The sequence below is a fragment of the Echiichthys vipera genome (assembly GCF_963691815.1).
Source record: "Echiichthys vipera genome assembly, chromosome: 1".
Classification (NCBI taxonomy): domain Eukaryota; kingdom Metazoa; phylum Chordata; class Actinopteri; order Perciformes; family Trachinidae; genus Echiichthys; species Echiichthys vipera.
In genome coordinates, this window is record NC_139826.1 from 19,823,857 (window position 1) to 19,838,140 (window position 14,284).

A 14,284-nucleotide genomic window follows, 5' to 3' on the forward strand; every position below is an offset into this window, starting at 1 on the left:
CATAACTGGATTCTTCATTAACTGTGAAGGCAATCAAGAAAGAATAGATTGTGGGTGAAGTATTCTTTTAAGACTGAGTTTCAGTTGACTGATTTGATTTCTGACTGTTGTAGCTGAGTGACATGAACTAGAAATAACTCAATTTGGTCCCCATATTGACATTGCTAATGAATTTCTGTGTGTTGTCTGTTGCTTAGAGGAAGTACCAACCGTCAAATGTAAAATATCGTCAGTGTATCAGTAGAGGTACTTGAAAAAAACATCACAGGTTATGAATAGTGACAAGACCTGAATGAAGACTCACTCTAGATCCTTTTTAAACTAAAATGCTTTAAGTGTGTTGCATAAAAAACGATCATCTTTAAGAATCACAGCTGTAGCCTAAAGGTCTCTGGCTAACAAAGCATGTTGAGGTTCAGTCTGACGATTGAGTTTATTAAGTCTTGCCCCTGCCCTCCACTTGTGTCAGTATGAATTTAAGGAGCCCAAACTGAACATGTGTGACAGTGCGAGTGTGCCCTAATGATCAGCTGAAATGCAGCAATAGGAAAAGATTGAGGGTGCATTTGTTTATCCATATTCCACACAACAAAGCAACTTATTTTTCCAAGTCTGTTGTATAATAAAGTCTCTTATGTAAAATCATTCTACTATAAAACATAACTAGTTTGGTACCGATCAGAAGCTCCATGGTCCTAGTGTGTCAATAAGTATAATCTGCATCTCCATCAAATGCTTTTAAAGTGGGACACAAAATAATCAAAGGCGGAGCTGCAACATTAGGTTACAGGCGGTGGCCACTGAGATTCTTTTAACAGAATTATTTTTTCCAGATGGACAGAAATGACTAGATTTTGAAGTGCTAACAACTGATCACAGCCTCCAGATCATGGAGTGTGTTTGCAGGTCAGGTTTCTATCTCTGCCCTGTTGAGGTGATCCACAGCTACTGGCTGCTCCACTGTGGGACAGACAGGTGACATTAAACACCACCATGACGTCTATCACAGGAACATGCTTGGTAAGGCCTTGTGGGCAGCTGTCGGAAGCTGGATAATGTGAAAGAAGGGTTCAGGAAAAACAACAACTTTGTAGACACAAAAACAAAAAGGAAACATGTGACAGGCTTACAAGTCATTCAAATTCTACATCGAAGCAGTATTGTACCCTCACCATTTGTTGGGAAGACAGGTGATTTGCTGTTCAATGAAAGTAAATATGAAATAAATTACTACAATTAATGCAAATGGTACGCCTATTAAAGAGTGTACTGTACTATGTAATTAAAGGATATCATGTTCTGTTCCTGGAGATGGTTGAGTAATTTCTCCACAGGTGCAAAGCGTCGTAGTGTTGTGGCAGAGCCCACCATCAGCAGCTTGTGTTTAGCCCTGGTAATGGCTACATTCAGGCGACGCCAGTCTTTCAACAGCTCTCCTAACTATGAAAAAGGAGAAGCAGCAGAGAATCAGGTCAGGTTCCCCTTCATCTGCTCACATATACAGACACTGAGGCACTGAGAAGAGAAGATGAGATGCGAAGGGAACCACTTACATTTCCTTCCTCTGCAGTGCTCCTGACAAAGGAAAAGACAATCAGACTTTTGTCCCGTCCTTGATATTTGTCCACTGTATTCACCTCCACACCGATGAACGCAGAGGACTGCAGCAGAGCAGAGATACTCTTTAACTGCTGTCTGTAGGGGGCGATAACGCCTATGTCACTGGGCTTACACCCTGCCTGAAGAAGGTAAAATAAGCAGGGTTTAGCATGACAACTAGCTACAATGACTTTTGCATTTTCTTCACTGTATTAAAACATATTTATGACCCTAAGAATAAAGCCAGGTCTTTAAAACCCACAGTATTATGCCATAAATACTTGAGCATCTGATGTACCTTTATCAGCAGTGAAAGCAACTTGTGTATCAGAGCAGCCTCGGTGCAATTGCTTACGCCTCCCTGCTCCACGGACTCCAGTGCTGGCACCTAATGAAGCAATGAAGAGAAACAAAATGTAGACCAGCGCACCGCCATTGTCTTACTTCAAATATGAAAAACAATCTTATTTCACATAAATCATATGATCATAATTTCTACCTCAACACAATCATTTAAAAACGTTCCACATGCACTGTATATTTTACCAACCATGGAGCAATCTAGGAAGCAAACAGGGTTGCTGGGCAACAATGTGGCCTGTATCCAAGCCAGGTTGTGCTGTGGATGAGTCTCAGAGTAGGAACTAAGCTCCGACTGGACAGACAGCAGGAAGGGCAGGGTGAGCAGGGCTGTGGCTGTCCTCTCTGACCCACACTCCAGCCGGCCTTCATACATCAGGGAGTTACTGAGAGACATTATCTGCCTAAAAACACAAATTACACACCATTTATTATACAGTGGGGCTCTCATTTGTCATGACAACTCCTGCCATGCTGTTTTGTTGTCGTCATGTAAATAGAATCAAGTTTTCTCTCCGATAGTAAAGCAAGACTGAGCTTCATTGACAGTAAATCCAGATTTTATTCATTACAGATAATAATTAAGTTTGTGCTAAAATAATATTAGAGTTCAAACGCCATTTGAATTTTCTAAAGGATGAGCTAATAATAAATAGAACAAGATTACAGTGTCTATGTATGTACTGCAGGTGTACCTATTCATCCGGTACTGTACATTGAGATGGACCACTGATTCACTATGGAGCTCTAGTCGCTTAAATAGACTTTCGTCCATCCCAAGGGACCTGGGGAAAAAAAACAAATTAAAAAAAGTTAAGAGATTATTTTTACTTCTCATTAATTACTAAACTGACACTGTCAAATTCCCTACATATTGAAATATACCTCGCCTCCTTATTTTGTACTATTGGTGGCAGCTGTTGGTGATCTCCAACCAGGACAAATCTCTTGGCATAGAACAGGGGTCCCAGACAGATAGGCTGGCTGATCTGTGAAGCTTCGTCTACGATGCAGAAATCAAACCGGCGACGTGTGAAAATGGGATGCTTGATGCCCATACAGGTGGTTGCCACAACCAGCTAGAAAGAGATAGGATCGGTATCAAAAGGTTAGATGTTTACTCTTTTATTTTTTTTAAATGTTGCAAGTTACATTATCAATAAGTGACATTTCTTGATGCAGTAAAAACACTGAAATTCAGATTTCAGTGTAGATAAATCAGTTAAAGTTGTTAGTTGTTAGTGAGTTATAATACTCCACACACTCCTCACCTCCTTGTTATAAAGTTGCTCTAACTCTGACAGCGTGCCGACTCCCTTCTTCCTTGCACTTTCCTCTGTGTATGGCAGGATGTCTGGATGAACCTGGAGGGGGCGGCAGAAAACGAGAGAAATCAGAATCGAGTCAGATGGGACAAAACAAGAGATCTTGACTTTTGATACCACAGATGACAGGTGCCGGACCAGTGGAAGACAGCAATGAAAAGATAAACAAAGGTTGGCACACTGTAGCTCCCTTAAGTTTAATTTACTGGCACATTCAGGAGTGATGTTTCGAGTTCTTCAGACACTTTATTAGGTTCATCTGTACAATCCAAAACAACTGCTTTGTTTATTTTTTTAACTTTAACTTCCATGACAAAATCTATGAGGATCAGTATTTGTTGACATTGTCGGGAATGTGTAACTTTAATTTATGTTATTATTGAGGCTTGAGTTTGCAGTAGTGTTTTACTGGACTACATTATATTGAGAAGTGTTTCTAATGTTTGTCCTCCCTAACTACATACGTGATGGGGACCACCTTTCAACATAATGCAATCCAGTACAACACCACCACTATCTATTAAAACGATTTTATAAACATTTAATTAACACCAAAAGACAAACATTGAGAGCATTTACAAATGCTCACCTTCTGCCCCTGCCCAAGACGCAGAAACCCAACCCGGAAACGCTTTAGCTTCAGCAGGATGTTGTCGACAGCAGAGTGTGTGTAGCTGGTCAGCAACACACTGAACCCACATGCGTGAAGGATGCGAACCTGAAAAAGAAAAGTGAGGTAGAGACAAAGATCAAGAAGGAAAAAGAATGGTGGCGGGTGCCACATGAGAGGAATAAGAGAGAAAGGTGTTAGTTAAGTGCTCTGGTCTCGCTAGGGAATACATAATGTTAATTTATGGCTCAGGAGAGGTGAAGTCTATGGATCATTGCTGTGTTTACCAGGGTGCAGATGGTTGTAGTTTTGCCTGTGCCTGGCATGCCAACAATCAATGTGTAGTCTTTAGATAACAACACTTTCTTCATGGCCTGCTTCTGGGGTTTGTTGAGACCTACACACACAAATGCATGAATTAAACGGGAATTCTTCACAAATGACGACATCTTTTCATACAATAAAACAATGGACAATAATTGATCAATAATGTAGTTATAAAATGTTTTATGATTGATTTAAGTATGAAACTACAAATCGGGCCACTGTGTAAAATTTCTGAGGAAGTGATTCTAATTTTAAGTTGGTCATCTATACCATTGTCCCCCACGGTAATGAAAAGTAAAAGATAACTGAACCTAGGAAAGGACAAAAGAAAGTAAATGAGATTGGCAGAGTGGAAGAACAGAGCAAAGCAGCTTTGTCACCTTTGAGGATGTTGGCCACAGTGTCCTTGGCCTCTCTTGGCAGAACAGAGCTGAGGTTGGAAATAAACTCTGGAGGACGAAGGTCAACAACCAGCTCCCTCAGACGATCACTGCACAAATACAAAATGTGTGAGGCTATTGTTTTAACTTTCACCTACTTAATTTCCTTCATTGGTTTTGCCAATACATACCTGTCCTGACAGTTTTCCATCAGTTTGGAGAGATTGGTGAGGTGAGTGCTGAGGCCCACAACACCTTCATCGCCATCAAGTCGAAACATCACATCACTGAACTTAGACAGGTCTCTGTAAAACAGAATAAACAAAACAGATGTAAATCAGGTGAAAGAAAAGTCCAAATAATTCTCTGAAATAAGTCACATATATGTGGGTTTGTTCTCACCTGTCCAGAGTGCAGCTGACCAAGGTCCTGCTGACCTCACACAAGTATCCTGTTGCCAAACCAACCAGACGACCTTCTTGGTCGCTAACAACGATGCGATCCCCGCTGGCCAAACCACTGCTGGCCAAACCGCTGCTGGCCAAACCCTTCTGTTGCGCCACACTGCTTCGTTGGAAATTATGGAGGAAAACCCCTTCAGACTGCACGATCACTGGGCCACTGAGCTGCACATTCCCCACACAGCTCCCATTCGTCTCACTAGAAACAAATGTGTTTTATTGAGTATGAAGGGGCTGTTTTTATACACAAGTTTTATAATTCAATATTGAATCTTACTTTACTGGTATTGTTTACATGTCAAAATTTGAGTGAGCAGCTTTTTACCTCTCCTCAGCCGTCTGAAGCCACACACGCTTTCGGCCATTCTTGACCTCCATGCTGGAAGCCTCAAGGAAGCAGAGCAGCAGCCAATGGGAAAAATAGCTTAAATGTGGTGGAATCAGGTGACCCGTCTCATGCCGTATGAAGTCGCGCACAACATCTTCGCAGACATCTGGAGAGTTGCCATCAACCGCCCTGGGGGAATGATGAGGACAGGCGGTGAGTTTTTTTTTTAATGAACTGGTAAATGCTAACTGCTAAGCGTAATATAAAATTCTAATGGTTTACATCTACATGGCTGCAAAATGAGTTTAACAAGTTCACCTCTCATATAAAGCACAGTTTCTCTGCTGAGGACAATACTGGCAGGTTTGTCGATTTGTCAGGATGTCAGGAAGTCGAGACAAACGGCTCTGCTTCTCCTCTTTCTCTACACATTTGTGAATGTGATGAACCAAGGTGTTCCTCAGCTTCAGCAGCTCTGGGGTAAACAAAGAGTTCAGCGATAACGGTTATGGGGGAAGATGCTGCTGTGAAACAGTGTAAGCAGACAACAAGGCTCTTCTTTGGTTTCAGTGCACCATTGGGTTGTGATTCAAGCACACACAATTTAGATGAAAATGGGACTGTGTGTGTTTATGCAAATACATTAATAATACATTTAAGGAAGCTAGATTGTTCACAGTTGGTGTTGGGCAAATTAGTTAAGCACTGTACCTCTGCGGTCCATGTGGCTGGCCACCACAGGGTGTAGGTTGCCTGTCTTGAGGTAAAGCAGGAAGCCAGCTTCAGAATTGTATCTCTCCAAGCTCATCAGAGTGTAAAGAATCACCTATGGACAAAAAAAACCCTTTAAGTCAGTCAACCTCATTGAATTGGCATCAATCAGTGTAAACTTGCCTTTGCACCTGACCCAACCAATCTACAAGTGCATGTCTAGCGAGTTGAGCACACTGTGGTCCACCAACCTGACTGCGATGCTCTATCGAGTTTGACTCCTTTCCAGTTTTCAGCTCCAGGGGGACAGTCCTCTCCTCAGGGGTTCTGGGACCACCGCTTCGTGGTTTTTGGATTCGAACCCGTGCCGTCACATCAATTTTTCCTTTCAGACCAAATCTCGGCGACCACACGTTCTCTTCTATATCTGCCAGCCCCGCTACCGTGACAACAGTTGTCGAGTCCTGACACCTGCCTGGGGTTCTGCTGTTGCCGGGTCTGAGGTGATCAAGACAGAGAAACATATAAACAGCTCTTTAAAATCGACAAAACCTCACTTGCACTGGTTTGAATAAATAATACTTTTAATAGTCGTCACATTCATTAAAACAAGATATAAACATGTGGTGTGTGTGTAGATACATTTTGAGGCTGATGGCTTTTGGTGTTCGGGAGCTGAGGTATTCCTTTGCCCAATGTTCCAGTGAGGGCAGATAATCATGCAGTTCCTGCTTCATCTCTTCCTGGCTTACGCCCAAACTGTACCTGAAGACAAATGGACAAAACACAAACATTACTGACAAATGCACACAAACATCAAGTAAAACACGTAAAACATCACATGCAACACATTGTAAAATCTTCAGTGAAAGTTAGTGTTTAATGACGTTGGTGCCTTCTCACCTTCATCATGGAAAAAAGGCTTGTTGACAAACATATTTGGTTGTAGTTTTGGTTAACAAAATCCACACTGATCATTGCACTCATGAAAAGCTCTGCAGCCCTGTATAGTATACAATCTGACCACTTACATGTCTCCCAGGTACTGAGGACTGCACAGAGCTTGGTCAGCCAGCTTGGACAGTGTCTCCAAAGAAAAATCTTTAGCTGTAGCTGCTCTCTGAAAGACTTCATGGACAATGGTGCCGTTCAGCATTTGCTTGGAGCCACCGTCAAAACTCTGCATCATGGCAAACAAAAAAGAAGTTAAAGAGTGTTGAACTGCACTGTCAGCTTTGAGATAAGATGGAAAATTTAATATAATACACAATAATCAACAAACATAAACAGCAGCCAGTGATATTAATTGTATTAGTAAAGCCTTTTACCCTGAACATGTCTGCCAGTACTGCACGTCTCATGCAGCGGATGGAGCTAGAGATGCTGGTACCTGAGATAAGGCTATCGGGTAGTAAAACCAGGAAGCCCTGCTCCCTGTCCACTACCCAGGATCCTCTATCAGAGCAGCCCTCTAAATGCACCACATCACCACGACAAACAGGCGTCATCTCCCTGGAAACAATCATTTTATAAGCATATAAAGACAGAGATACGCATAAAGAAGACATATAAAGCAAAAAAACATTAACACGGCACATGATGAAGTTAATAAGTCTGTACTACTTTTACAAATATGGGATGCACCTGGTCATTGTAGGGAAAAATGTGATGTAAACCATGGATCTAAATGGGGAATTGAATGACAGTGTTAACAGAACAGAAGATCCACACAAGGTATTACCATCCATCTTTCAGCAGACATGTCTCAGTTGGATGTAGAGATCTGGAACATGAGATGGTCAGTGTTTTGTGGGCAGGTGTCTCCTCCACATCTAATACCCAGTAGCGGTTGTTTAGGCCTCCAGAAAGGATCACATGGTCTGGCACCTTCCTGTATGTACAGAGAGGATATTTATCATATATTATACATGCTGTGTTTTTTCAAGCATCTGTCATGCATCATTTCTACATCTGAACATCTGAATGAATTTAAACACCTGGAAGAATAAACATGTAGGTCTTGGTGTCACTGGCAGATTTCCAGTCATATACTCACTTCAACTATGAGGCTCGTATCAGCTGAGTAAATATTGGAATAGCCTACTGTACATATTCCAATTTTAAGACTCATCGCAAACACTGACTTAAGGCAAATGCAAATTGTGATTGTTTTTAACTTGACATGTTGCATTACACCTTTTCTACTTGTGAATTGTATATTATTTGTAAAGTTACCTGCCTAGGGACTACCGATGTAAATTAGCATTCTTGCTAACACCGCCATGCTTAAATTGTGTATTTTCTTACTGACTAAAATTCTCTGTCCTTATCAGATAAATTAACTAATTAATAAATGAACTGACAGAGTGAGATAAAAGCTTTTCAACGTTTATTGGTCACCATATCAAGTGAATTTCTATTGATAACTTAAACGCACGTGTCACGTGCCCTTCTTCAACTTCATCTTTCTCCCTTGATCACTGACATCATCACATTTGACATCACCTAACCGAGCAACATTCACAAGGCCAGAGAGTTTGCCTGTTTCTCACCAGGGTTTTTTGGATTCATCCTCTTTGACAAGACCTTCATTATGATCCATCTGCTCAGCAAACCAGCTCTCATCCAACATTTCTTCCACTGGACATCCTGATGTCATTCCTTTATTTTCTTTTGAGTGAAAAAGTAACACAAAAAAAACGTTAGCATAGAATAAAAACAAACTAAATTCAAAGAAATGGTTGTGAATTAGAGCTGCCTATATTCTAATACCGCGATATGACAATATACAGTCATCTGGTATTTTATGATATTACTAAATAGCTTAATTGTCTTGTCCTAGTCTGAAAGGCTGCATTTCATTGTATTTTGTTTCATCACTTTGCTTAGGAAAAACACATTCAACCCCTTCAGATGCATTCTCATATTTGTGTCATATTTAATGTCAACAACATGCAGTTCTATAAAAAATGTCGTAGGTGGCAATCAAAATCCCAACCCTATCAGTGTACCTCCAGTTTGCTCCCGATCCGATGGTGTCGCACTGTCGCCATTTCCATTCGTTGTCATTGCTGCCCTTGTAGCTCCTGCCTTAATAAGGTCAATCTCTCCCTCCTTTGCACTTTTCTGTAGTGTTGGTGTGATAGCTTGTGCACTATGTTTGTGCATGTGAGCAGTGGAAGTGTTGGGATTCTTATGCAGAGGAGTTTGTAGATTTCCATTGGCCTCTGCCTCAGCTGCCTTCTGCTCCGTTATCACAGTAAAACCAGAATCCTTCCCATTTTCGTCTCTCTCTTTCTGATGTTTTCTCTCCTTCCCAATAGAGTTTTTGTTGTCATTAAAGACCACTTCAGTACCTCTGCTGTGACCCTCTGACTGGTCGTTGGAAAGTGCCTTCAAAGGACCAGTCACAGGCCTCGCTACTTTAAGGTTGCTGCCTTTGGTGCTGGGTGCAGTTATTTGTGTTGGTGGATTGGCATTTCTTGGTCTCTTGGCATTGTGAGGCTCCTGAGGAGGGCTGATAAGTCTTTTTACGGAGCTAGACCATCCCTCTTTACGCTTGGTATTCCCTCCCTCCTCTGTCATAACTCTCCGTGCTTTTTGCCCTTTGGAGTGGGGACTACGACAGATGGGAGACAATTGGCTGAGCTTCTCCAGACTTGGCACATCTCTGCTGGGCTGGGGGCTCGGTGGACCTGGATCTCTGGAGGAAGAAGAGAAGGCGAGTCTGATCTGACTGTTGGGGGTCTCGGGCACAGATAACAGATGATCTGGTGAGGAGGGTAGGAGGTTTTCAAGGTCCCCAAGGATACTCCTCTTTAAGGGGGAATACGGTCTGCATGTAGAGGTTTCACCATCTTTGATCTGAGGTTCAGTTCTGGCGAGTGCGCTGCCAGTGATGGATAATTTTCTGGAAGATGGCAAGTCCTAAAAGCAACACAGTCAAAGTACCTTAATATGTAACCTTTAAATTATAAGTGGTACACTTATGTATAATCAGAGAGAAATGCAATAGTGTATTATAGTAGTAAAGAAAAAGAAGCAAAATTTAAAGAAAATTAGACGTGGTGGATACTATGCTGATGTAATATTAATTATATGGGAACTTTGTTATGCTAATATGGTTTGATATATATATATATATATTATTTTTATTATAGCAATGCAGAGTCAGTGCTATCATTTTTTTCAAACTTATGTGAATGTTTACTTGGTGACAGAAATATGCTTCTACCTATTTCAGTACTATACAGGGCCTTGAATGCCTCGTATTCATGCCCCTTAAACTTTTTCACATTTTGTCACTTTACAACCACAAACTTAAATGTATTTTATTGAGATTGTATGTGATAGACCAACACAAAGTAACACATAATTGTGAAGTGGAACAAAAATGATACATGGTTTACAAAAATTTAAGCAAATAAAAATCTGAAAAGGGTGGTTTGCATTTGTATTCAGCCCCTCTACTCTGATACCCCTAAATAAAATGCAGTGCAATCAGTTGCCTTCAGAAGTCACCTGATTAGTTAATAGAGTCCACCTGTGTGTAATTAAGTAACAGTATAAATACAACTGTTCTGTGAAGGCCTCAGTGCTTTGTTAGAGAACACTAGTGAACAAAAAGCATCATGAAGACCAAGGAACTCACCAGACAGGTCAGGGAAAAAGTTGTGGAGAAGTTTAAAGCAGGGTTAGGTTATAAAAAAAAATACCCAAAGCTTTGAACATCTCAACGAGCACTGTTCAATCCATCATCCAAAAATAGAAGAAGTACGCCACAACTGCTAACCTACCAAGACATGGCCATCCACCTAAACTGACAGAGCGAAGAGAGCACTGGTGAGAGAAGCTGCCAAGAGGCCCATGGTCACTCTGGAGGAGTTGCAGAAATCCACAGCTCAGGTGGGAGAATCTGTCCACAGGACAACTATACGTTCCTATAAGTACTCCACAAATCTGGCCTTTATGGAAGTGTTAGAAAGCCCATGTTGTTCAAGTGTTCTTAATTAAATGCTGTTCAGTTGTATTGAGTTTATCGTCAAGTTTCCATGGTACCGACGCTATTGAACGACCCGTTGCCGTTCTGACGCTAGTGAATGCGCTAGGCCTGTGTGTGAAGTGCTGTGCTGTGAATGTTAGTTTCTCTCGATACAGCGGCAGATAACGTGTAACTCCTTCGCCCTTTTCCAACATTCAACTGCCGCTCCCTGGTTTTATTACTGTGTGTAAATGCCAGAAGGTGAGCCTAATGACGTCATAACTGTCTGAGTGAATGTTACCTTTGTGTTATTGTGTATTGTTGAGCTATCTTATGCTGGTGTGTTGTTCTAGCTAATAAACTAAGTTATGCTGTATGTGCGACTCACCTGAGTTGATTGGTTTAGTTTTTATTATTTATAGAATATACTTGAGTACTGAATACAGTCATTTGTAATTTTATTTATGTCATTATGTTTGTGTCATCATATACCGTGTACTGATTGTTACTTTGTTGTTATTACAGATGAAATAAAGTGAAATAAATCCATGACTAACCTGGACACCTGTATCCGTGTCTTTTAACGGGGACACACACACCATACACCTTGTCGCTCTAAACCCAGCTAATTCCTGGAGAACCCCCTTTCTCCTTTATAGGAAGAGTAGCAAGAAGAAAGCCATTGTTGGTAAAACAGACATAAGAAGTCCTGTCTGCAATTTGCCACAAGCCATGCTGGGGACGCAGCAAACGGGAAAGAAGGTGCTCTGGTCAGATGAGTCCAAAGTTTAACTTTTTGGCCTGAATGCAAAGCGCTATGTTTGGCGGAGAAGCAACACTGCTCATTACCCTGAACACACCATCCCCACTGTGGAACACGGTGGTGGCAGCCTCATGCTGTGGGGATGCTTTTCTTCAGCAGGGACAGGGAAGCTGCTCAGAGTTGATGGGAGGATGGATGGAGCTAAATACAGGGAAATCCTGGAAGAAAACCTGTTGGAGGCTGCAAAAGACTTGAGACTGGGAAGGAGATTCACCTTCCAGCAAGACAATGACCCTAAACATACACCCAGAGCTACAATTCGATGGTTTAGATCAAAGAATATTCATGTGTTAGAATGGCCCAGTCAAAGTCCAGACCTAAATCCCATTGAGCATCTCTGGTAAGACTTGAAAGTTTCTGTTCACAGAAGCTCTCCATCCAATCTGGCGGAGTTTGAGCTATTTTGCAAAGAAGAATGGGCAAAAATTTCAGTCTCTAGATGTGCAAAGCTTGTAGAGACATACCCCAAAATACTTGAAGCTGTAATGGCAGTGAAAGGTGGCTCTACAAAGTATTGACACATGGGGGCTGAATACAAATGCACACCACACTTTTTCAGATTTTTAAATTTTTGTAAACCATGTATCATTTTCGTTCCACTTCACAATTATGTGTTACTTTGTGGTGGTCTATCACATAAAATATATTTATGTTTGTGGTTGTAAAGTGACAAAATGTGAAAAGGTACAGGGGGCATTGAGACTTTTTCAAGGTACTGCATGCTCATTACTGTTAATGACCTCTCAATGTCCATTTTTCTAACTTATCAATAATGACATTAAGTAATAATATCAAGATGAGATTTTGAATGTCTTGTCGTGAGACATAATATAATATTAAAATGAAAACGGGCAAAAAGCTATTAAAAAGGGAGCAAAGAGAGAAACAACTTACTAATAGAAAAAAATATATAAAATTTACCTTCTGGTTGTTTTGAGAGGAAAAGAAGGATGAGATGTCCTTCCCTCCTGGTGCCTGGCAGAAACCACAAAGAAAACTTTGACAGCATTTCACTGGTGCCATTTGTCACCAAGTCAAAACAGAGCATCACATTTGACACTTAAAAGCAATAAATCATTGTTCATGTTCATTTAGACATTAAGAGCATATGTAGGTCATACATAAACTAAAATAGAATATCTTCATTATCACTGCACAAGTACATACAACGAGATTAAGATTGCTTCTTCCATATTAATGCTAAAAACACAAATATAATAAAACAAAAGGTACAAAATGAAACTGAAAAACAACAATAAAGTTGCAATAAAGTTATAATCTTGGTTTTCAAAGATTCTGGATTTCCATTTCCCTGCCCAAGCTGTGACTTATTGTGATTGTGACTTATTGTGATTGTGTGATGTTTATTGTAATTTTGTGATGTTTATTGTGTTTTGTGCTGTTAATGTGTTGTCTTTGTCTATGTGAACTGTGGGGAAGATAAATATAACATTAAACCTTATAAAGTTATAGAACTATGAACAGTATCCGGCTGTACTGAAATAATGCAAAGAGCAAATAAAACATGTATATTTATATTTAAAACGTCACTTGTGTGGAACGTCTTACTGTTTGTAGATTAATGTGTAAACAGGGTCTGGTCTCTGGTTTTAGGTCTGCGATATCCTTCAATGTTGACCAGAAAAATAATAAATGATGGCTGCACTGTAGGGGTGAACAGAACTTAATGAAGCCAGACAGATGCAGCTGAGTTAATGAGGCGACAGGTGTCACATTTACAGTCTCATTGGAGGCTGGTAACGTCACTGTACCTCGTGATCTTTTTGTCAAAAAAAAACAGCTAAAGCTTCTGAACTCACCTTGGTTTTCTTCAGTTTGGTCCTGTTCATGGTGTGGGCGGTGTATGTCTGTCTGTCTGTCTGTTTCCTCCACAGGTAAATGAGCTGTTTATTAGCGATATCTTCAGCTAACTGACCGACTTTGTTGTCAGGGCTCAGCTAACCAACGACTGCATCTCCACAACCAGCCGATTATCGACCCCCCTAAGACCGTTGGCTAACGTTACTTTTCCGCAAAAGCTACAGGACCCGTTCAGTGTTTGGAGACATCTTCTTTATTGTCTCGGTTATCTCTCTTGTTTCCAACAGTCGGGGCGCCAAAATTTCAGTTACGCGCAACGGAAATGACATCAGTCCACTTCCGCTAAAACGCTCTTTGGAGAATAAGCCCCGCCCACGGACTTATAAAAAAGAACGGACAACGTATCAAAAATGGCGCTCTATTCCCAATAGTATACAGCTGCAGACCCGGAGCACAAGCCCCAGTGGCGCAGGCGGCCCCGCCCCCAACTGTGACGAAATCACTACACGGTCTTTTTTTTCCTCGACAGCTTTATTTAAAAGAAGTTCAAAAGTCAAT

The 14,284-nt window shown here is 41.0% G+C and overlaps 1 protein-coding gene across 1 annotated transcript; it reads right to left on the reverse strand.

Moving 5' to 3' along the window:
* Positions 1 to 1,257: 1,257 nt before the first annotated feature.
* Positions 1,258 to 13,773, reverse strand: dna2 (DNA replication helicase/nuclease 2; the record flags this gene model as incomplete). Its single annotated transcript, XM_083920017.1, has 24 exons — positions 13,726 to 13,773; positions 12,827 to 12,880; positions 9,113 to 10,028; positions 8,654 to 8,771; positions 7,843 to 7,992; positions 7,430 to 7,613; positions 7,133 to 7,281; positions 6,744 to 6,866; positions 6,353 to 6,599; positions 6,102 to 6,216; positions 5,709 to 5,865; positions 5,388 to 5,579; positions 5,004 to 5,261; positions 4,793 to 4,906; positions 4,602 to 4,711; positions 4,182 to 4,291; positions 3,874 to 4,002; positions 3,231 to 3,323; positions 2,845 to 3,038; positions 2,655 to 2,744; positions 2,150 to 2,363; positions 1,898 to 1,987; positions 1,554 to 1,739; positions 1,258 to 1,440 (listed from the first exon to the last, which is right to left on the reverse strand). The coding sequence occupies exons 1-24, from the start codon at positions 13,753 to 13,755 to the stop codon at positions 1,258 to 1,260; spliced, it is 4,206 nt and encodes a 1,401-aa protein (XP_083776143.1). The 5' UTR covers positions 13,756 to 13,773.
* Between the last annotated feature and the right edge of the window lie 511 nt (positions 13,774 to 14,284).